Below are 23,652 nucleotides of genomic sequence, written 5' to 3'. Positions count from 1 at the left end.
CACAACCAATGGACAATAATACAGTATTAAGCTCTTTTAGTGACATATTAATAGAAGTCTCAGATGTGTTTAGACCTTGAGCTATGCATTTAATATATTAATGAAAGAACTTTTTGAAAACTGATGCTCCAGATATGTAAATATGGAGTTATATATAATCAGGAGAACAGTTTTTGGTAAGCATGTCCTTCTACTGTGAAAATTATTTCATAATAGAAGAACAAGTGGAAAATATAAGCTGTCTCTTGTTTTTTAAACTATCCTACAACATATAAGCCATATATATGGCAATAAGTTATTTTGAAATGCTGATCACCTTTAGGTTATTTTCATTTTAATCAAAACATTTCTAGGATTTTCAGATTTTGCTCATATTCCCATTGACAGTTACTGTATTTCTACATTACCTGGATAATGAACATTTTCTATTAAAAAGTTGAATTTTCAAAGTAACTCCTGATATAGCTTAAGCAATAGTATAAAAAGTGGTTTGTTCACAGAGTATTAGTGACAGGTAGGTCTGTTTATTTTTTCCCTTTGATTGGCTGCCCAGGAACACAACTTTTAAGCATAGGCTTGTGTCTACCCACCCATGAGGGAATGACTGAGACAAATTTTAATATTCTAAAACAGAATTCTGAACTAAGACTAAAAATGTCTTTACCATCTATGGTGAGTTGTCAGCTAGAGCAGAGTTGCAAAACCAAATGCAAAGGCCAAGTAATTTTAAATTGCTCTTACTAACCTGGGGCTTCTTTTGGAAACTTAGTCACCCATAGAGAACTCTTGTCTGCACGAAGCAATCTTGCGAGAAGTTCCCATCACTGTGACCCCCCTTTCAGCCACCCTGGCATTGACAAGAGCTGCTGGCAGCTGCCAACATTTTAAACACCACAATGCAAAGACTTACTCTGATGAGCGCTAGACAACATTTAAAGTGCTTGCAACCACTTAGTTCTTCAATTCACTTCAGTGTTCATATTGCTGCTATTATGGGAGGATCATCAGTTGTCCTAGCATACATTCCCACTGATGGTTTAAGAGCATGGCAAATGGGCACTAAACAAAAATACAGCAGTGACCCTCCTCCTGCCTTGCTGCTACAGAGAAGAGAATGAAAACATTGCTAATCCCTACTATTTAACTTAAACACCAATTTTTGCAAGTGCTTTACTACTGTATAGTAGCTGACAGTAAAAATTTGAAAATTCAGCTAATTTCATAATGCAGTGTACATGATAAAATTTGTCTCTGTGAAATCCAAATAAGGAGATGGAATTTACAAAGCATTTTAAGTAACATGGCATTAGCAAGACGTGCTTTCTAGGCCTTGTCTCTGAAAAAAGGCCCATTGCTAACATCTTTGCCAACAGGATGACCTCCTTGATTAGACAAGATATTATGGGAAAGTCATTTAAATGTTTGCATGTTTCAGTCCCAGAAACAGCTCAGAGCTTTGTTTATTCAGTGCTATATCTGTGTTACATATAACCAGGTATCGTGTATTTCAAGCGTTCTCGGTAGGTGCAAAGATACTAGGCCCATTTCATCCTGAGGCAAAGTGACGTCAAATAGGTATTTCATGTCAAATTAATATGTTCTTTCTGTTGTTTGCCATTGTTCTATTATATGATTTAGAATATAGCTAAATCCTTAGTAACTACAAGGAAACAAAGAGTTTTCTTTATCACAGACCCTTGGGACATGAAGTTATATTATACTTCAAGTGCTTTATCTTGACTATGTAATTTACAAATGTAAATGAAGTTAAATGTTTCTCATTAGGCTCATGCGCCAATATAACTAACTGTATTTCCAACTAACACAGAGCATCTTTTCTAAGGATGACGGATCGCATTTTAGAAGAATTATATAATGCATAAATGTTTAGCGTGCTTTGCTTGTCTCAAAAACCTAATGATATAAATAAAAACAAAACAAGGAAAGTTATTACCTCTGTCCATGTTATCTCAGTTTGATTAAGTGCCAGAATCCTCAATTTTAAAAATACACTGGATACAGAAATCGATGTCGATGGAAATTTCATTTTGTTTTCACTGTGTAAAGAGAATAATTCTTAACACAAAATTAAATAAATGCAATTATTCTTTAAATCACTAATTTGGAATTAAGTATTAAGGACAAAATCAATTATACATGTTTTTTTTTTTTTTAATCACTGCCAAGATTCCACATATTTAAAAATATAAAACATCCTACAAGTTCTATTCAAACCTACTCCTTCCTAATTTTACCTTTCTTCTTTGTGAATGAATATTTATTCCTCATCTGTGGCTTCCCCCTCTTTTCTTCCCTAAGTTTTGAATATGAAAAGAATTATCATCATTAATATTAAATGAAACAAAGTCAAATCTGGGGCTTAAACTCCTTGGTGCTGATCAAAAATTAAGAGTCTAATTTACTATCCAGACACCAGTAAAACAAAAGGATATAAAACTCACTCTCAATAGCAAAATATCACTATCAAATAGTTGAAAGATTCTGAAACAGCCAGTCTTTAAATTAGCTTTCATTTTTTCCTCCCCCAAAAAATGTTTATTTCTTTCCTAAGATCTTTTCTACCTGAATATTTTTACAAAAATCTCTCAGTGTAGTTATATATTTACAGCATAATTTTCTCCCTTTAGATTCAAGCTCTCAGAGAGTTTGTGGAAGAGTTTTATTCTCTTTCCAACATCCTCTGTAAATTTTAGTCTACAGTCTCCCCCGGCTAAGGAGCCAATTTGCATAAATTTGATGAAATCTGTCATGTAGAACACATTGACAAATGCCTGAATTCCTGCAAATTTGATTTGACTGAAATCTGTATTCTAACATTTTTCAGGCAACTGTAATTTTACTAATTTTACACTACTCAGGTGAGCATCCATCTGTCTCAAGCCCTTTTCCAGAATTTAGTTTTACATAGATGCTAAACTCCTAAGGTCCAAGGCCTTTCCTTGAAAGGAGCTGTCTGGAAAATACAGCACACACAAGAAGTTTAAGGACAAGATTAAAAAAACCAAAAAAACAGTATTAAGGAACTTAACTCCTATTAAAATGAGTATAGAAACATCCAGTTACCCTTTGAAAGCTGAACCCATAGCCTGAAGCACCACTTCTTTCTTATCCCTATCCCCAAAGGAAGAGAAACCTAAACATTAATATTTATACCTGATATTAAGTGTCTCCAGATTTGGAACTTGAGAAGCAATATCTGTTACGGTTTCCCAAGATGACATCAGATTTTTTGATAGATTTATATGGCTGATATCTGAAATTTCGTATTAAGAAAAGAAACTTATCTCAAATCTGGACTTCATTTTCCAGAAATTAGAATTAGGTGTTAGTTTTGTACCAAATTAACAGAAATAGAATACACTTGTTTGGGCTAATGGAGGAAATCTACTCTACTTTACAAAACTACTCTTCTCTCTATAAGAATCTACTGCTCAATTGTCGTAAATTGTATCTCAAGTTCTGGTATGGAAATAGCTTACGGTTGTTAGAAAAGAGCTTATCTTTACAAATTCTGAAGTAGATTAATTTCTGTATTAACATAGGAATTCTTATGCAGTCTTGATGAATGAACAAATAACTCCTGCTGTGTATTTTGGTAACATCACTATAACAAGCAGTATTTTGAATACATAATTTATTATGTATTCACAACCTCTGGTGCCTACAGAATATTCCAATTGTATTTTTATGGGGTTTTCTATTCTACAGTCAAACAAGAAAAATCCCTTTACTGGATACTTCTGAAGTTGCAGTCATAGTACCAACTTATAACAATATTTCCATTTTTTCCCACAATCTGTATTCAAAAAAAAAAAAAAGGAGGTTTCTACTTTTTAACTAAGTAAACATTGAATTAAGCTTCCAAATACAGAAAAACAATTCTAAAAATATATTTTTGACAGAAGGATACAAATATAGTTCCTCATTCCTTGAAGTGAATAACTTGGAATGCTAACGTATGTACTTATTTGTGGTATCACATAATACAGCACCTTCAGAAAAGGATACTAGCACATGTTCTGCTGATTTCCTCTTTCTGACCAGCATGGCTCACAGCACATTCACGCACTGAGATATCTACCAGTTGGTTCAGCTGGCTAAATGAGAAATAACATTCTGTTACCTTATCTTCCACTAGAAATAAATACATTATATAAGCCTTTGGTTTTACAACTAAATAATATTCTTTTCACAAATATCATCTTTTTTAGAATTAACACCACACAATCTGCTGTACTGTCTATCTTTCTTACTTGAAAGCAGACATATCTCATCTACTTTCTGCCTTGGCATTACTACCACAAAATAGGTCTGGATGAGCTAAAAAGAAAAGAAAAAAAAGATCTCATCCAACACAGAGTAACCAAACAGACAAAATGCAGCTATGCAAGTTGGAATTTAGTTAGGACTTCCAAGTTAATTAGATTTCCTGCAGTATTTTTTGCAAGTGGCTCTAAGTTATTTGGGTATTTTTTATGTCACTAAAAAAAAAAAAAGGCATTTTCAACCGCTTAGTACCTTCTGGAGACAAAGCAAGAACTTTTGCAGATTATCAGCTCAGCAAGGAGACTGCCACCTACTGAACTCGCACCTCTCTGGTGCTGGAGATCATTACCAACCTATACACATCATTACTTTACTTCCTTCTTTCTCATCCCCTCATAAATGAGCAAAAACATGATAAACGAGCATGACATGAACTGACTGAAAAACTTCCTCACTAGTAGTACAGCAACTTTTTGCCTTCCCTCTCTTAGTTACATAGTTATTACTTATATGAGTTAAAAAGAATAAGGAATACCATACAATATTCAAAAAATATTAAAACCCATTTATTTAAAAAGGACCACGATTGTGTAAAATTTTCATGATATTGGCAATCATTAATCTCATTCATTCTTTCCCCAAATATCATCACTTCTTACTTTATGAAATTAAGTTAAGGATTGCGAGCACTCAAATAAGGCATAATCCCTGTTCCTATGCATWAAACATGTAAATTATGAAGCCACGATACTGAGATTTCTAGGGTGTCTTCCACCACAGTGCAGTTCTGCTTAGTTTTTGAGGTAGGACAAGATTATATGCAAGGTAGCAGGAAAACTCAAGTTAAAGCCCTTCCTAACACTACCATTTCCTCTCAGTAAAAATATAAATCAGCAGTATTAACAGAAGTTACATGGAAGAAACACTAAAAACGACACTGACATTTACACATCAAAAGCTGTTAAAGAAGCAAAATCCTCATGTACCTGAATAATTTAGAACATATTTAATGTCTTTAAAATTTGTCACTTACATAAACTACTAGCAAGAAACGCAGAATACAAGCATGTAACAAAGTTGTTATATTTCAAATGCTACTTTATAATCAGAGTGATACTTTCACTTTTAGATAAGTTTTGGAGAGTTATCAAGTTAGCTGTAAAAAAATCCTCTAATATGCAACTAAGATGTTATTTTACCATGAAAACTTTCACAGCTCTAACTTACTTTTTTTCATGTATTAACTTTAATCAATTTGAATGTCTTCCTCCAATAAAATGACTTTGAGTGTTTGGAATCCAACACATTGTTGCTTAAATTAGATTTACATCATGACAGGCAATAGATAAGGACTTAAAAAAAAATCAAAAATAGTAGATAAATATTTTATACTGTAGGCCCCTCCCAACTGTACAAAAAGACTAACTGACTATGTGCTTGTGTGCCAATGAATATTTAAAAACAGAAGCAAACTTAAAATTCCAAATTAAAAAGAAATATTGAAATAAAATTAATGGTGAAAATATCAACAAGCAGTTGAAGGGGGCTATTAACCCAACACTGAGTATTATAAATGCAACTTAATTTAAAAGAAGTCTGAACGTAAAGTTATGAAACACATGATTGAGGGATATGAGCCATCTTAACTCTGTGCTATCAGGATCTTCAGTTTACCATCCATTCACTGAAATCTCATGTATAAGTCATATATCTGAATAGTCTGTAGTATTAAATCGCCTGTCCTCCACCAATCTCAGTAACATGATATTTATCCTTCAGCAGAAACCCCTCCTCTGTCCTGCAGTAATGCCATGTTAAAATAAAACAAAAAACAACATAATTAGGCACTGCAGTATCTGCAGACCCAAAGTTATTTGAACGCAGCTTGTGTGCAAGATTTTGATTAACTTAACAAGAAATTTAAGAGTAACTGTTATTCTGTTACCTAATTATTAGGGGCAAGAAAGCCTGACATTTCACCTAAACCAGTCTAACTACAGATTGCTGCCAAAAGAGAAAAGCATCTTGTTCCCCCATGTGCATTCTCCGCATTTTCTAACCTGGCAACTGTATGGCTGCTAGGCACATTGAATCAACTCGCTGATTCAATGGAAACCTAACCCATCAAAGAAAGAATGGTTTTACACCCGGTCATCGAGCTCACTCGGCTCACCTTTCGGTTCTATAAGCACCAGATCTGGTGTCCACGTAAACAGCAGACACAGACAGAGAAAGGGGCAAGCAAAGTTGTCTCTTTTGGCAGCAGCTCACAATCACATCAGATTAAATATTATGTGAAATCAGAATCCGTATCAGAATTCTTAAGTGATCTACTTTACTTCTCCAACAAATTTATTTATACATTCTTAGGGAAAACAATAATCCAATATCCACAGAATAATTACCCAAGATATTTGAGGACAATGTAATTTTCTTTTCCTTACAATTGAACTACTGCTTAACTAAGCAATCACTAGCAGCCTATCTTAGATTTTTAAATATTACACTTGCCTTTGTTGTTCTATAATAGAATCCATACCAACAAATTCCACAGTTTTCTTTCCAAATACTAATGTACTCTCTTTCCCATGGTGGACATCTTGCTCATCATTCAATCCATACCGGTCCTTTACAGCAGTTAGAAAATCTACTCCAAAATTTGCCTTGTTTGGCCGGATAAAGGATCCTCCTCTAGGATGTCTAGGAAAGAGCACCCAGGAAAATGAGAAACATGAAAAGTTATTGTTAGACTGATTACTCTTAAAAGTACGGATTAATACTTTTTCAAAATACCATGAATCAAAGCAAAGGACAATTGTCAAAGGACAATTCCACAGGCTAATTTTAGACATCCCTGTTCCCAATCAGTGAAACCAGATAAGATTTACAAAATATTGTTGATAATATTTGACTCAAAAAGTTGATATTGTGAGATGCCAGGAGAACCAAAGTGCTGTATATCCTAATGCATTTACACATCAAAACTACCATTTCAGTGCACATTGTCAGAAATAATTGCTCAGTTATCTCCAAACTCATTAAGAACTCAAATCTCCCAGAAAATTAGGTTGCTACCTACAAACAAATACAAACTTACCTAAACCATACGACAAACTGGAGCCTTAGCTCAGCCTAAGGCCTACAGGAATACTCAGAATACACATTCCCTCATATTTCGTTTGAATAATTCATTTGTAATTCTAAGACAATGCAGCCTTGTCCAACGCACCCGTACAAACGGCATATGATACAAGTTTTAGTATTTGGAATTCTAATGCTACCTCAAACAATTTCTAAATAAATAATAACTTAGTAACAATTTCAAAACTGAGCATTCAACAGAATTATCCAGCTCATGTACTTTCTACACAGTCCTACAAAATTTCTTAGTCTTTCTTGAGCACTAAAAATCCTTATTGCTTGACAATCTGCTTTTACAACTTCTATTAAAGCTAGCAGGAAATACAGTACCTAGGAAGAACGAGCAGAGACAACTTGTGGGAATGGTATCACAGAACAGATAGGAGGATCAGCTGTAAAACAGCAGGAAGAAAATGGGTAGTTATGATTACCTGGCTGCCTTCCAGCTGAGAAGAGTACAGACTTTGGTAGAAAGTACCCAGGAAGAAGAAATCACCTATGTAAATACAGCTCCTCTTTTCATGTATGCAAACATCAAGTGGCTAATTAGCAAACTACAACATTAATACTCAACTCTAAAGAATTCAAGATTCTCTCTCAGAAATACAGTAGCTAGAGGCCCTGAATCCTACGGACCTGCTTACAAGTAGACGGAATAGCTTGGGCACCACATATTCACATTTTTATTAAAAATTTAGTACTGGCAATTGCCTGTGCCAGTTTCATTCATTAACACTTCAAATACTTATTTAAGTACTCTCATATCCTAGAGGAGAATCTGGACAGAAAAAAAGATATTATTTACTTTAAAACTATTCTCAGTCTGGTTTTGTAGTGACTAGGTTTAGAGTGCAATGGTTACAAAACATACAGAAAGGCATACACTTAAAGAATGTAAATCCAGTGTACACATTCATGTTCAACACGCAATTTCAATGCTCTACAGTTTTAACCCAGTAATTGCTCAAGTTTTTCCTTTTCTTTCCTTAAYGTTCTTTATAGTTTGTAAACATTTAAATGTTTACAAAGTAGAATGTTTAAATTAATGTTTAAATGTTTAAAAAGTAAAAAATTACGTGACTCTTTTTTAACACCACCTCCTAAAACAATAAATCACATTTTCACCATCTTAACACATCTTAACATCTCTTACATGCAAAATACATCACTTCTACTTTTGCATTAAATCAAATAGCTTTGTAAACAGCAGATAGTGCAGGACCCTACATGGGGCTCTGGAAACTGCATATAATAATCCTTGCACTCTTGTCTAACCATAACTCATCCTGCCTCCTGCTACATATTTATTTTGAAATCCATTTTCCTTCTTCCCATCACCTCAGTTCCCACTGTGTCACCTCCATCCCTCTATACTCAACAATTCCACTACTTTCTTCTTCTCTTCTCCCCAGTCCTCTCATCAAGCTGGAACGCTCATCTGCATCCCTCTCTTCGTGCCATTTATACTYGGCATAGTCAAGTCCTCTACATCTCTCCATCACCACACCCATTTCTAAGCCCATTTCTATTCTTTGGTCACCATTTATAATCACACATCCTTCTTTCACTCATTGTCTTTGGAGGAGCCAGTTCTATCCCCAGAAAAAAATGCAAAGAAAACTAGCTACCTTGTTCCTTGCTTTCTCAGACACTAGACTTTTGAAGCTACAGAAAAACTATGGAGCATTTCTCTCACAAGCCCTTCCTACCTTTTTTGACCATAGCAAGATCATAGTGTTTCTCTCCCTTGTTCTTACCACTTCCAAGTACTCTCTCCCCGTCAGTGCTGTGTTATCTGTTGTATGCTCAAACCTATTACAGAACCTAAGTTTCTTTTGCAGTTGCATTCTATTAATTTGATCTCCTTTTCCATGAACTGTCACAGAGAAGGACAGAAAAGGAGACTACGCAATAGGAACCTATTTTCAGGCAAAATGATTAAGCAGTCAAGGAGAGAGATTACTTACCTGTAACTAGCTTCCCTCAAGATGCACTGCCTGTATTAACTCTCACACTATGAAAAATAAGCCGTAAAAACTGTGTAYGTTTACAGTAGTTACCCAGAAAGTACTTATCCACAGCTATATAAGCAAAAAAAAAAGCCTTTTCACTGTATGTTATGCATCTGAGCACAAGTAAAGTTCAAATATAAGTCCCTCCTTTTTGTTACTCCCCAATTCTCCAAAAACATTAAGGAAAAAAAGTAGCAGAACAATTTGTGAGAGTCCAAGCACTGCTCAAAGCGTTCCTTACTTGGAGAACAGTCCAGAATCCTTAGCTGAGTACAAATCAAGCAAAAACACATTTGGAAAAGAATAATCTTACTAAAAACTTAAAAACAAAAATAAAACCAGCCTGACAGTATTTGGTGAACTCTAAGCTGGAGCAGCGCAAGCTACAGGGAGATCACCAGTGCAGCTCAGGTTTCTATACAGTGAATCTTATTTCATCACAAGTAGTCCCATATTTCTGGTTTCATACAACTTTCAACAACAGTAATCAACAACAACCAGTAATTCAGCAAGGAGCTCTCTTCAGTATAAAAATAACCTGCCTAAAATCTAGGGTAAATCCTAYAGAATGCTGCATAGAGTTTAGTGGAAGGACATCTGTCATGAGGACTTGATTCCTGTTGCTCTCCAGACTGAAACAACTACCCTTGAGGCTCTTCTGATCAAAAGATGAATAAGGGAACAAAGACAGCTGCTGTGTCAAAAATGAATTTCATAGAAGATTTAAAAAAAAGAAAAACAAAGCACTTAGAGCTGAGCTTTAGGTCTTAACATTCTGACAGATGGAAGCCTTCTTTGAAAAACATCTCAAATGAGCAGAAAACAGATGTGGCAACCAAGTGGACCTTAAGTAGGAGACAAGTGAAAGTGGACAAGCAAGCTCCAGGAGACAATGTGGAACAAGACAGTAGCCCTCCTTTAGGATTAGGATAAGAGTATAACAATTTACATGCACACCAAACAACGMCTTACAGCAGTTTGTCTCATGAAAAGGCACACCTATTACCAATCAATCTTCCTAACTGGTAACAGACAGATATATCGTAAACGAAGGAGCCATCCAGTATCCATATCATTAGATGGAAGGACCTGAGGACTACTGATCAACCTGACTTAGGCTAAGCACTGGAAGTCTGAGAACACGGACTTTGCTCTGCTGAATGTGAAAGGTCCTACAGCTAGGACCATACTGAGAAGATACACTCTAATTTCCTTAAGCAGGAAATCCGGAATAAGCTCAACTAGGGTCTGACAACCAGCTGGCTCTGGTTAGCAGTGACACTTCTTACTGATTTTTAAAATAGAGAGGTTGACCATAATCCCAAAGTTCAGCTTGTGGGACACTTTCCATTCATGATTCAGTAGCCTGAAGCAATACAGCCCATCTGCTAGCAAGCTCAGGGGCCTAGAAAGATACTCACCGAAATTCAGATTAGCTATCAGTTTCCACTGGTTAACTATTTCCCAGAATAAAGATAAAATTTGACATCATCCTTCTCTGCTAATGAAAAGCAAAGTGATGGTATTACTCATCATTATGGGTAGGCAATGGCTCTTCTTACACTAGTGGAATGTCACACGTGCACACTTCTCAGTACCTGAGGTAACACACATTTGTATACAAGCTGTGCTCCAACAATTATACACTTGAGCTGTTTGACTGCAGAAGCTGTTCAGCCAAGGAGAGAGATCTCATCATTATCAGCCGGGATAGTAAAGGAACACAGAAGGGCTTTGTTGCTCAGTACTTGCCTTTGCAATGATTACCTCAAGGCTCATTATGGCTGAGGGTGTACGCAATGCAAAGCTCACAGGGTATATCATAAATTAAAACTATTTGAATCCATGCACGCCTTGTCTGTGCAGACACTAAACAGATCTCTCCCTGTAAGTGGAAGGTCCTCAACGGACCAGATTTCTTTTAAAAGAATCTACACATTGCAGCAAAGAGAGTTTGTTTCAGAATAGAGGCTGTAGTAACCCTGGCATCAGACAAAGATTGTAAAGTGACATACTAACACCAATATCAAATTCCTGACTAACTGTACAGCAGAAGCTTTGTAAACATCAGCAAATAATTACACTTCTTGCAGGTTTACCCGAGTCAAACAGATATGAAAGCTGTGTTTTTAGCTCAGAGTCTGAGCTTTCAGGAAAGGAGGAAAAACAGAAGAGACAACATCTACAGATCCAGACACTCGTCTTAAGGTTCTGCTGGTGCACAGGACACGGTACAGTAGTGGCTAGAGTCAACAGTTTTGTTTCAACACTCTTCGATTGCCAGAGAGCAGACATCTCGGAGTGGGTACACTGAGACACAGTGAAACAATCAAAACTTCCTATCTGAGATCTTCTGAGCCTGGAAGGAATCTTGGGAATACATTCTCCCCCTGTTAAACAGAAACTTCTTTTCCTTAGACACTAAAACGAGACTGACATCTTACTGTATGTGAAGAGTTTGTGCTCTAAGTAAATATTCTTGGAAATTAATCTGTCATTTTGAAGAAGAGATGGTTTAATTTAATATAAACAGATCTTCTCTTAAGCAGGATGATAAATTTCATGCAAACAGCAACATCTGATGGTCACAACTGTTGCCTGTAAATTCAAAAACATGTCCCTACACAATTTATAAATTTCACTGGAGGAGAAAAAAATTGAAAACACATAATGCCTTTTTAAGGATAGTTTGGCATTTCAGGAAAATAAAAATTATACAAGAGTCAAAGTTCCCACCAGAAGAGGACTGAATAATACAAAGCAAAAAACCTAAGGGGTTACAAAGAACTGAGGAGCAGTTGCAATTCTGCCATGTTGAATACATCACAGAATCAAGTTTGACAACTAGTACATTTTCCCCTCTTTTCTCTGGCTTGTTCTGTAAGTTAACTCTGGCAAAACAGGTTGTAATTTAATAAGTTTGATACTTCTTGTAACAATATCTGGTGAAAATCAAATGAGGATTCTTCTGGAAAGTGATTAGGGAAGAATAAAACTACTCTTTAGCAGGAGAGAACACATCCCTTTCATTCTGGAATCGAAGTAATTTAAATGTGTAACACTACAGAAAGTTACCCCCATTTTATGACAGGTGAGGCAAGCAAAGAAGCATGTCGTCTAGTGCAAGGGAAATTCAAAAATCTCCCTCAGCAAAGTGGCCTAGATTAAAATAGCTGATAAAATAGGAATGTAAGTGTAAACAGTGTGTGCAAAAGGAATAGCAAACATCCTCTCAGAGAGTTTGGGGTAAAAAAACAATAAGGTTAAAGAAGAAGGTGACCTTCCACTAGCTTAAGTGGTAACCAGGGAATTACCAACAGACTTTTGAAAAAGAGGAGTCAGTTTGAAAAGAAGTGTAAAAGAAATATGAACAACTGTAACAGTGGGAAAAAGGGTAATAGAGCAGCAGTCAAAACTCAGTTTGATGCTGTCAGAAGTCTCCTTGCTGGCACAACCTCTGCTTATGCCAGACAGCTGCCTCCCTCAAGTGYCACACGCAGCCTGCACCCAAGCAGGGGACAGACAGCATGGGGAGCAACACAGAGGCCCACACCTCGGTGTGCGTGTGGACCTCACAGGGTGCGTTCTACCAGCATGGGCATTAGCAGATTGCAGGAGGTAATGCAGGTACACAGAGCTGGAGCACCCACATCTCCCACAGGAGGCACCTGTAAATAATGGACCCACACTCCCAAGGGAAAAGATGTGCATAACCCATATTTTCTGGGGAGGGGAAGGACACTGTGAGGACAGGCCACACATACAAGTGTGTAAATGTGTTTGTGTGGGATGAGAACTTCTTGGGATAAATCACAAAAGAATGCGTAGAAATGTGTAGGTATGTATTAACATCTTGTAGGTATCTAGTACTGTAGTTGTATTGCTGATATTAAACCTGAATGTATAGTTCACTGGTTACTAGTTAACTACATGTCATTAATAAATAGACAAATGGCTTAAATCCTGCTTTGATTTAACCCATGGAAATGGAGCACTTCTCTGTAACAATCTATATGCCTAAACGTGATCTTTAAGCATTTCATATACAGTTCTGTTTCCCCTCAATTTCTATGTAGTTGTAGAACACTTCCTTTAAATCCTAGAAGATCAGGTTACATTTCCTGAAGGAAATGTACCTACAACCATGAGATTTTTCAGATCCACCCTACAGGGAGAGGCCATGTTGTTTTAAAACAAATACACATGTTGATTTAATATATTTTTCATCTTTTAATTTAGAAAGAAAGTCTACAATACAACAAGATCATTCTATTTATTTTGAAAGCACACTTGTGTTTCAAAAGCTGTAGATGAATGTTACCACTACGCTAATGCTTTATTACTCACTTCTCAATTCTCTTGAAGCCCTGTAGAACACAGCTAATTCTATTACATGATGCATGACTGAAATTGACAGCTAAAAGTAATAGTCTCCTCAGAGTTACTGGAAGCAAGACTATTGGCAGGAAAAAAACTCACAAAAATGCCACTAGAGCGTGCATTGTCATTTTCAACAAATCCAAATTTGATCAACATGCTTATCATGCCAGCATATTTTGAAGTAGTGTTTACTGTTCTTTGGTTCTTATATTCTTAATATGTTGAATTAGTATCACATAATATAATGATATAAGATAAACATACTGCCATGAATCACACAAGTTTAGGCCATGTTTCCACAAAATTTAAGACAACCACATATAGCTGTAAGCAGACCTACTGATTTATCCAAATAAGGATGACTAAAAAGATCCTCTAGTAAGTATACTCTCAAATTTGGTTTTATTTTCCTCTTATGAGATCATTTTGGATGTCATTCTGCAAAAGATTTTTAGAATAATCCTTTTCAAATTGCCTTAAAAAAAATTATGAAGAAAAAATCTCTGTCCTTTCATTGCATTTGTTTACAGTGCAAACTATTCTATTTCAGCTGCTTCCGCTTATTAGAATTCAAGAAATTAAAGTACTAGGTTTTTACTACAGATAAGGTTTTTGGAAAAAAATATAGTTTTAGTTAGTCTTCTAACCAAACTAATAATAAATAGATGAGACTTGGATTTTTAATTGGTACATGAACTACAAATCAGTCTGCACACAGAAGGCTGTGGCTGTGAGTCATGTTTGACAGCAAGCACTATTGTTTATTTCTTTAGTCTCCAGAAAGACTTTCTCTAATTGGAACAGAGTACAAAGAACAGGTATTGTAAGGACAACATGTTTAAAGATGACTACATTTAAAATTGTTATGAATATAAGCAGCTTCGTTCAAAAAAGTTGCTTCTTATGACAAGAATTGAGATCATTCTCTGAGGTCTCATATCCTGGGATGACAGTAATGGTTGCTAGAAAAGCAAAGGCTATATATGCATATATACAAATACTACACTCACAGAAATGTAGATCACTCTTCAGTTTCTGGAATATCTATACAACTTGTTCAATTGTTTCTTCTGTCTACAGAGCTTGTGAATGACCAGTCCATTACTTTTATTATTTCTTCTGTAGCAGAATATAACTAGTGTTAGCTTGGAAACCACTTCAATTGAATTCAAAGCATTTAAGACAACTTCCGCTAATAAATTCAGGAGATACGGTTGTCCTTGGACTATAAATTTGAGTTCTTTAGCTAAGAAGAATCCAGCAATGTTGAATTTCCTTTCTTCCATTAAGAACATCCTCATTTTTCTTAAGCCTTATTTTATTATTAGATACAAGGCAAAAATATATCAAGCCCTCACAGATATCTATCTTTCTTTGTTGTTTTCTGAAGAACAGATTTTTTTTTATTCACCTCATTTTCTGATAATGAAGCCTCTAGGGCTCCCACCACACATACAAATGTAGAATTTAAGAAGATATAGACAAAGAATTCTGATTTGCACTATCAACATAATCTATCCCCTCTGATTTACACCTGTTTGGCTAAGAGTAAGAGATAATATTTCTAGAAAGGATTTCAAATAGCTACTTTTTTTATTTGAATTATTAAATAGGTAAATTCTTCTGTTGATTCAGTCTGAGACCAAATGGCTTTACTTGCTGCTTCAGGAAGACTTTGCTCTGAACTGAGAGTGAAGTATATTCTTTACCAAGCCCTGAACTACTACCAGTTCTTTACACAAATACAGTAGTCGTCTTCACTACCTCAGGGCATTCCGTTGGACTCCAGAAGATCTTCTGGCAGGTAAAAGACTAGACTTGCTTTCTCCACAATGCAGAAACGCTCATTTTATCTCAGCTTTTTYCCCCCCTCCCCCCTCTTATGCAACATTTTGCAGCAACAGTTCTTGGTCCCTTCCATATCAAATTCCTGCATTCCAATAGGAGAAAGTGATAAGACTCATTGACTCATCTGCTCATAAAAATGGGAATGATCACAATTCCCACAAGCTGAAAACACAYGCTCAAGATTTAAGCCAAGGCTACATGTTATCCCTGTAGAGAGAGAGCAAAGTACTTCAAGTACACAACTTTATTTTCTAAAATAAAAATAAGACACTATCACTCCCTATTTTTAACTATTCTTTCAGAGGAAATTCTCATAACAAATTTTCTCTGTTGAATCATCCACTGAGAGCAAAAGAGAGTATGTATAGAAAGACACCACCTCTTGCTCAGAAAAATCCCTGAACCATTACTAGCCAGAGACAGTGAAACTCTGGAGAACTGTCACTAAATATTTTTTCTATTCTTTTACTCTTCTCCGGACATCTGCTATTAGCCCACATCAGAGACAGGAAACTAAGCAAAACAAACCTTTTGGACTGACTTGTACAGCTATTCTTATGAGACATTACTCTGCAAGCCAGTTGGGGGGAGGGGGGCATGGGGGAGAAGATGATTCTGCTACTCTCATCAAGGGATTTCTTTCCTTTTTTTTTTTTTTTTTGACATAATTAACACGAGGAATTTGTTTTCAAGAATGAATGAGCACTTGAAGAGTTAAGTACAAATTGTAATGAAACTGCCCTTTTAGAGTTATTAGCAGCTTTGGGATGCTAGAGGGTGAAAAAGTGACCTAGAAATCTTTCTATTTCATCTCATTAAGGTAAGACCAAGTGAACATCCACGAAACCCCACACTTCTCCAAAAGTGGCCAATAGAAAATGGCTACAAAAAATATGAAAACAGGACAAGTATTTCAGTGATACAGCCACAGAATATTCTCTCATCCTTCACCACCTCACAGCCTAGGAACTTCTAAGGGCTGCTAGTCCTTAAAAGGCAATGATAGATTTTTCCATCTATGTATTTGCCCAGTGCTTTTTTTTAAATCATATAAACTTTTGGCAGCTGCARTGTCCTCTGATATGGAAATCAACAGTTTCTTGCTGTTACAATTAGCCCCAGAGTTTGGATTCCTCAATTTCAAACATGGAAGCATTCAAGTCTTTAAACTTAATAAATATATGTACTGATATAATTAAAAAAAAAAAAACCCACCACCAAACAAACAAACAAAACAAACCACAACAGCTGCACAGTATTTTGCATGTATTAAATGCAAGTGAACATACTTAACACAATTCCTCAGCGATACAAATATTCAGACTGTTATCAAGAACTTAATGTTTTCCCTTAGCAAGATGCATGCAAATTATCTTTAAGCTATATTGAAGACAGCTAATAAGGACCAATACTTCACCTCAGAATTAAATAGGAAGGTCAGCAGGACACACTAATTTCCTTACTACAGTAGAAGGTCTAAACCTACTAAAGTAGCAGAGTGATATTGAGGCTAGCAACATTCAAAAGTTGCATGTTTGTACATACCTCTGAAAACACCACTTGTATTTTCTAAGTATTCACCATATTCCAATCCCTGTATCTGGACTAATAAAAATGTAACAGCCTTTCTAGCATAGCCAGTCAAAGGCTAAGATTTATCTCTAAGTCTCAGCCAACTGATAACAAAAAATTTTGCTCTAAAAACTGTGACCATCTTTGCCAACACATAGGACATATCAACACCGAGAATCAACTCACCTGCATTTGAAATACTGTGTTCCTTCATGGGTACCATTATGTTTCCCTCTCTGAGGATCATCCCATTCCACTCCAAGCCAAATTCCTGAAAAATATAGTAGATACATTCAGAGTTCTGGCATCATTGCCGTAGAACTGGAGGTTGGAAGGAGCCTCTGAAGATCATCTAGCCTACCCTCCCTCAAAGCAGGGGATTATCCCCAGGTACTACATCAGGTCATCTAAGTCTTTACTTGGCCAAGCCTTGAAAACCTCCAAGGACTGAGATTTCACAACCTCTCTGGACAGCCTATTCCAATAGCACATTACTTTTGTGGTGAAGAATTTTTTCCTGATTTCCAACCTGAACCTTCCAAGCCACAATTTGTGGTGACTGTCCCTTGTTACATGATCTAGTAATAGCAAGAAGAGTTTGGCTCTGCCATCTTTGTAACCATCCTTCAAACAGTTGTAGGCAGATTACTATTTAGCCTCCTCTTTACCACACTACACCAGCCCAACTCCCTCAGCCATCTTCACAGGACATGTGGCCTATGCCCTTGACTACCTTGGTAACCTTCCACTGGACCCTCTCCAGATTATCCACATCTCTAATGAACTGGGAGGGCCCAAAACCGGATGTGTTATTCCAAGTGCAACCTCACCAGCACCAAGTGGGGGACAACAGCTTCCCTTGATTTGCTGGCCATGTTCCTCCAAAGGCATCCCAGTACAATGTGTGTCTTATTTGTAGCGAGAGCTTACTATTGGTTCACATTCATCACAGAATCCACCTTAACTCCCAAGTCCTTTACAGCAAACCCTGTGGATTACTGCTGCTTCCTAGTTTGCACTGATATATGGGGTTATTTTGCTGTAGTATGGAAATTCATACTATTTCCTTAATTTCATAAGGTCCAATCCTAAAGTTCATACAGGTCCCTCTGAATTGCCATTCTGCCATTTGTTACGTCAGCCATTCCCCCTACTATATAAAGTCATTGGCAAGTCTGCTGAGGGTGAACTCTTGTGTCATTATCTGAGACACTGATAAATACATCGAACAATACAGACCCCCATACTGATTTCTAGAATACTTGCATTATCAGATATCAGCCAAGTCACTGATTACCACTTTTCAGCCGTGCAGTCCTGCTGATTTTCAACCCCCTTAAGAGTCTATTCATCTACCTCATATTTCCCCAGCTTCCAAATGAGATTCTTATTAGAGACAGTGTAAAAAGTCTCATTAAAGTCAAGGTATACCATATCCACTATTCTCTTTGCCCACATTCCCAGTTATACCATCACAGAAGGTACTCAGGTCGGCCAAGCATGACTTGCCCTTGTTGACAAGCGTCGAGTATTCCCAGTTACCATCGTGTCCTTCATGTGCTTGGAAATGGATTCTAAGCTGACATATTCCACAATCCTTCCAGGGACTGAGGTGAGGCTGATGAGCCTACAGTTCCCCCAGTCATCCTTCTTGCCTCTTCCAGAGCTGAGCACAATGCTAGCCTCCTTCCAAACACCAGGAATTCTCCTCCCCATTCCTTGTCACCACAGTTTTTCAAAGGTAGCATATAGTGCCCTCCCAATCAGACTGGTCAGCCTGGGGTGAATCTTCTTTGGTCCCATGCACTTGAATATGCTATCAAAGAAGTTCCTAGCCTGTTGCTCTGTCACTGCTGGCTGCCTCTTTCCTTCCCAAACTGTGCCAGTACACAGAGAGACCAGGGAACAGACTGTCCATGAAGACCAATGGAAAAAGAAAGGCAATAAGATTTTTCTATTGTAAAAGAACACAACCAGTTTAAACCAAAAATCCCTTTCACAATCCTTTTGCCAGCTTTGACTTCAAAAAAAACCAACCAAACAAACAAACAAAAAAAAMCCCAAACCCCACCACATAAATCTGGGTTAGAAGTTTCCAATATTTATTCAAGAACAATAAGGGGGAAAAAAAATCATAAATTACCACTTTCCACTTGCCATTTTTTCAAGTGACATTGTTAACACTGAAGAGCTACAGAAAAGCCTCATAAAAAACTGATTTCTGAAAATGAGTAGAAAGGCAAAAGAACTAAACGGTACCAAGTCATACAGAAAGGTAGAGAGAGGCTGTGTCTTTTCCCCAAAGACCTTAACAATAAACTGGTGAGCAAAACCAATGAACAGAGACAGTCGGGAAAGGGAAAGGGAAAGGGACCCGCTGTGATTTGGAGCAGTGAGTTGCAAAGTCTTTGGCCTTGAGAGGGTTTCTTTTTAAGCCTAGATTATTATTGTCTCATAAACACACTCAAAATTACTGCAGTCACATTCAGAGATACACTGAGTCCAGGAAATTACATACTTCAATCATCCTTACAGCAAAACACAACAAGGCTCTAGCAAAGCCTCAGTTTATTTTGTAAATCAAGACAACATCAAGAAAACTGCAATGTTAATGTTCACGATAAGTATCCATTAGTTCATGCTCAGCAACAGTTTTGGTCTTCACCCTTTGGCATTCCCCAACTACCTCATCCAACAAAAGTTGTTATGAATATTGTACAAGAGGTTAGCAAGCTTTTCCGAGGGCTGCCTTTGTGATAATGTTATTATACAGGCTGCACAAACAGCATTTCTTCACACATCAACATGTGTTAGAGTAGAAGCAGCACTTTATACACTTCACGTAGAATTAAAAATGAAAAAAAAAAATCAAGAAATAAAATGATGCTGAGGCTATCCATTATTGCTGGCATCCTACCTTCCTTCTTAAACACCCATAGAACTCATTAGAATTTGAAAATTGACATTCAGTGTGTTATTAGATTTACCTGCTGTAGGAGGAACACTGCCAACATACCGCACAGTTGCATATTCAGTGCCACACAAGATCCTTCGACCCAATGCATCTGAAGGCACCCAGGCAGTCATCATGGGAAAATGGAGTCCAAGGTACTCAAGGACCTACAGAGACGGAAGCAACATTCTTGACAGATACACACCAGTGCTTTCATGAACAGGCCACCTTGCTGTGCTTTTTTACTGCCCAGCAGCACTTTGAAGGAAAATAAGGTTTGTCCCCCCAGTCTTACTCCTTGTAGCCTGGCAAAGGTAAACGCTCTTGCACTCCCTTGGCACTCCTACAAGCGCTGCAGGAGCGACCCTTATTACTGAGAGGCTCTTTCGGTTTTGTCTGGACGAGCCCTCCTTCAAGCCAGACTGCCGGCAGACACCCCCTCCCGCCCTGCCAGCGGCCATCACAGCGAGCCGCTCCCGGGCCCTTCTCCAGCGCCCCGAGGCCCCCGCCCAGTCCGCCGGGCGCTTCGCCCCGCCCCGCCCGCCGGGCGCTTCGCCCCGCCCCGCCCCGCCCCGGGGCCGCAGCAGACGGCGCGGCGCCTGCGGGGCGCCTCCCTCACGGGCGCGGCCGCCGGGAGCCGAGGCAGCCAGGCCCCGGCGCGACCGTTACGTTACGCGCGGCCGTTGAGGTGACGCCTCCGGGTCGGGGGAGAGGCTGAGCCAAGCAGCCGCGGGTAGCCACCGCTCCGGGCGGGCGGGACGGTCCCGGGCGGCTGCTRGGAGCCCCGGGGCAGCCCCACGCGCCGGCTCGCCCAGCCTCCCACCCCCTTCGCACCGGCGCGGAGCCGCCCCGCCGCTACCTGCGCCTCACGCGCGCAGCCGGCCCCGCGAGCCCTCCTTCCGCCGGCGCAGGCCGATAGCTGCCGCCCCGCCCCCTCCCGCCTGCTGCGCGCTCCCATTGGCCCCGAGCCCTCAGAGCCGTCCTAGCTCGGCCGCTATTGGCCTCCCCCCTCCCCGAACCTGCTCGGTCGGCTCATTCTCGGGCAATAGACGCAGAGCCTCGGCGCCCCAGAGATTTCTGGGTAATGCAGTTCATCAAGGTGCTCTGCGCCGGGTGGGCTTCCCGTCTCTGGACTGCATCTCCCAGCATGCCGCGAGGCGAGGGGGCGGGGAAAGGGTGTTTGGTGCTCTGATTGGACAAATATGCCCCACGGCGGTTGTGGCAGTTAGAGGAGCCCCCGGCAGGAGGGGCGCGGGTGGGGACACGTCCCTGTCCTTCCGCCGTCGGGCTCCGCCYGGGGTGGGGAAAGGCAAGCGGGAAGGGGCCGAGGCGTCGGCCCAGGGAAGAGGGGCTGTAACGGCGTGTGGGGGGCTTGCCTGTGGGGGCAGAAGCGGGGCGGGGCGCCGTCCCGCCGTGCCCCGGAGGGGGGCGCCCCGGTCTGCCTGAGGAGGAGCGCCAGGGCTGCAGTGTAATCCGTGAGGCAGGTGGTTTCACGTCTGCCCATTGCGCGGTGCTGCCTGTCCGAGGGGACCCGTTTGTGCGCCCGCCGGGGGTAGACGGCCAACGCCCGAAGTCCACTGTTTTATTTTGGGGATGAAGTACCTTCCACTAGAGCAGTGGCAAGCGTGTCAAGTAGCAGCTACTAATTCCCAGTCAGCATCTCTGAATAATTTGTGACCATTTTTTTTTAAAAACATTGAGCAGGGAGCATTCTGCATTGCTCCCTAAGGTTTTCAGTAAGTTTTGGAATAGTAACAACTTTTCAGTAGACTGGTCGGGGGAAAGAAATCCCCCAAGCAACCTTTGTCATCATAATATTTTTCTAAAAAGTATATACAGGAGAAGTCATACAACTGTATAAAGCTGCCAGTCTGATACTGATTTGGGGCAAGATACAGTTATAACTGATTCAGCATGTGGTTGATAAATAATTAAAAGAAAATGATGGATTCAGTGCCAGATAACGCAGGTTTACCCAAACAGATCTTACCAGGCTATGTTGGTTGGGTGTCTTTTGGATCAAACTGTTAGTTTGTTTGATTCAAGTAATGGTGTCAGTGAAATCTGCTTGATGAGTTTAGAAGGAGCAAACAATATGCGTTTTTGTACATAAGCATAAGACCCATGCTGAAGAACAAAGGCCACATTTAAAGGATGGGATGCTTTCCTGGGAGACTGTGATTCTGAGAGGAATGTAGGAGTCTTACTGAGTAACAGCGAGTTCTTGTGGTGCAGCTGTCTGGCCAGAGGAACTAGAATTATGCTTGGTTTCACATAAGGAAGCATATAGAACAGAGGAATTATATTACCTCAGTATTTCACACTGCTACATCTCCTTCTGCATTCAAATTCAATGTCCACTATTTTAGAAGAATATCAATTAATTGGAAAGGGATTCAGAAAAAAGCCATAACAATTCAAAAAAAAAAAAAATCAAGGTGTCTAATATGTGTAATTAACAACAACAAAAATTGAAAGAGTTGACTGTATTCTTAAGTAGCAATTCCTGGGGAACAGAAAGTTGCTAAGAGCTCTTCAGTGTCATGGAGAAAGGTATGACAGATTTCATAGCTGAAACTTGAAGCTAAAACTTATGATCACTATAAAAATAAAAATTGTCCCTTGCTGTGTTTTGGAACAACTTCTCAAGRGTTTTCTGCTAGCAATATGCCAGCTGAGAGTCTTCCTGTGAGTTAGAAAAAATGTTCTGACTGTTGTTATCAGGAGATCAATGGTCCTGAATGGCATTAATGCTTTTTACCTACCTGTGAAGCCTTGAAGAGACCTCATTCCAGTAGTTTTTTTTCACTGGATGCCACATACGGCAGTATTTGATACTTTCTCACAGTTCTGTGGTTATTCCTCCAAAGTCTCCTGACATTTTCTCTATTTATCTCTGATATGCTTGATATTTTGAAGCCTCACGAAGATTTAATTCCAACAATATAGATGACAAACACTGAATCAGTCATGACAGTAACCAAATAAACAGCTAGTTTAGTGTTGTTCCTCTGCTTCTTTTACCTTATATTAAATAATTCCATAAGTGTGTTCTGGCAGACAGCATATTAGTACTCTTTGCTATGATTCTTTGATCTTTTCCTTGATAACACCAATATTTTCAAGTCAAAGTAATATAAAGTTCTTTGGCACTCAGATGATTTGCATCTTCAGCAACAGGCTTTGAGGGTGTGCTTTCCTGTCTAGCATAACCCAGCTGCTCCGCCAAGGGGCATTCCTGTTCTGCACCTCTGCCAATGCACTTCCTCCTTTTCCCCTTAATGGAATTTAGTTAACAGGTGTCCGCAAGGTGAGACAATTCAGCAAATTAATTCAATGGGAAGAAAAAACAACTGGGAGGGAGCAGGGAAGAATAGTTTTCTGTCAGATCAACTTGCTGAACTGATGCACTAAGACTCAATGCTAGATCCACCTCAAGAAATCATTAGGGAATACACA

The 23,652-nt window shown here is 38.9% G+C and overlaps 1 protein-coding gene across 6 annotated transcripts in view; it reads right to left on the bottom strand.

Moving 5' to 3' along the window:
* The window catches only part of TBCE (tubulin folding cofactor E), a 34,135-nt gene extending 13,018 nt beyond the window's left edge, over positions 1 to 21,117 (bottom strand). For 3 of the 6 annotated variants that reach the window (XM_026062804.1, XM_026062806.1, XM_026062807.1), the window contains exons 1-7: positions 21,053 to 21,117; positions 20,228 to 20,360; positions 17,427 to 17,511; positions 6,799 to 6,987; positions 4,030 to 4,118; positions 3,175 to 3,274; positions 1,955 to 2,057 (exon numbers count right to left, since the gene is read on the bottom strand). In XM_026062804.1, coding sequence (XP_025918589.1) covers positions 1,955 to 2,057; positions 3,175 to 3,274; positions 4,030 to 4,118; positions 6,799 to 6,987; positions 17,427 to 17,511; positions 20,228 to 20,330 — 669 coding nt within the window. In that variant the 5' untranslated portion in view covers positions 20,331 to 20,360; positions 21,053 to 21,117. Of the gene's footprint in view, positions 1 to 1,954; positions 2,058 to 3,174; positions 3,275 to 4,029; positions 4,119 to 6,798; positions 6,988 to 17,426; positions 17,512 to 18,710; positions 18,867 to 20,227; positions 20,361 to 20,488; positions 20,597 to 21,052 lie in introns of those variants that run through there. The other 3 variants (XM_026062805.1, XM_026062809.1, XM_026062810.1) reach the window with 3 other exon arrangements.
* Between the last annotated feature and the right edge of the window lie 2,535 nt (positions 21,118 to 23,652).

The sequence above is a fragment of the Apteryx rowi genome, unplaced genomic scaffold, assembly GCF_003343035.1.
Source record: "Apteryx rowi isolate R43461 unplaced genomic scaffold, aptRow1 scaffold_193, whole genome shotgun sequence".
In the NCBI taxonomy this organism is placed as follows: domain Eukaryota; kingdom Metazoa; phylum Chordata; class Aves; order Apterygiformes; family Apterygidae; genus Apteryx; species Apteryx rowi.
Note: the sequence above shows the minus strand (reverse complement) of the source record. Positions and strands in the feature narration are given on the sequence as shown.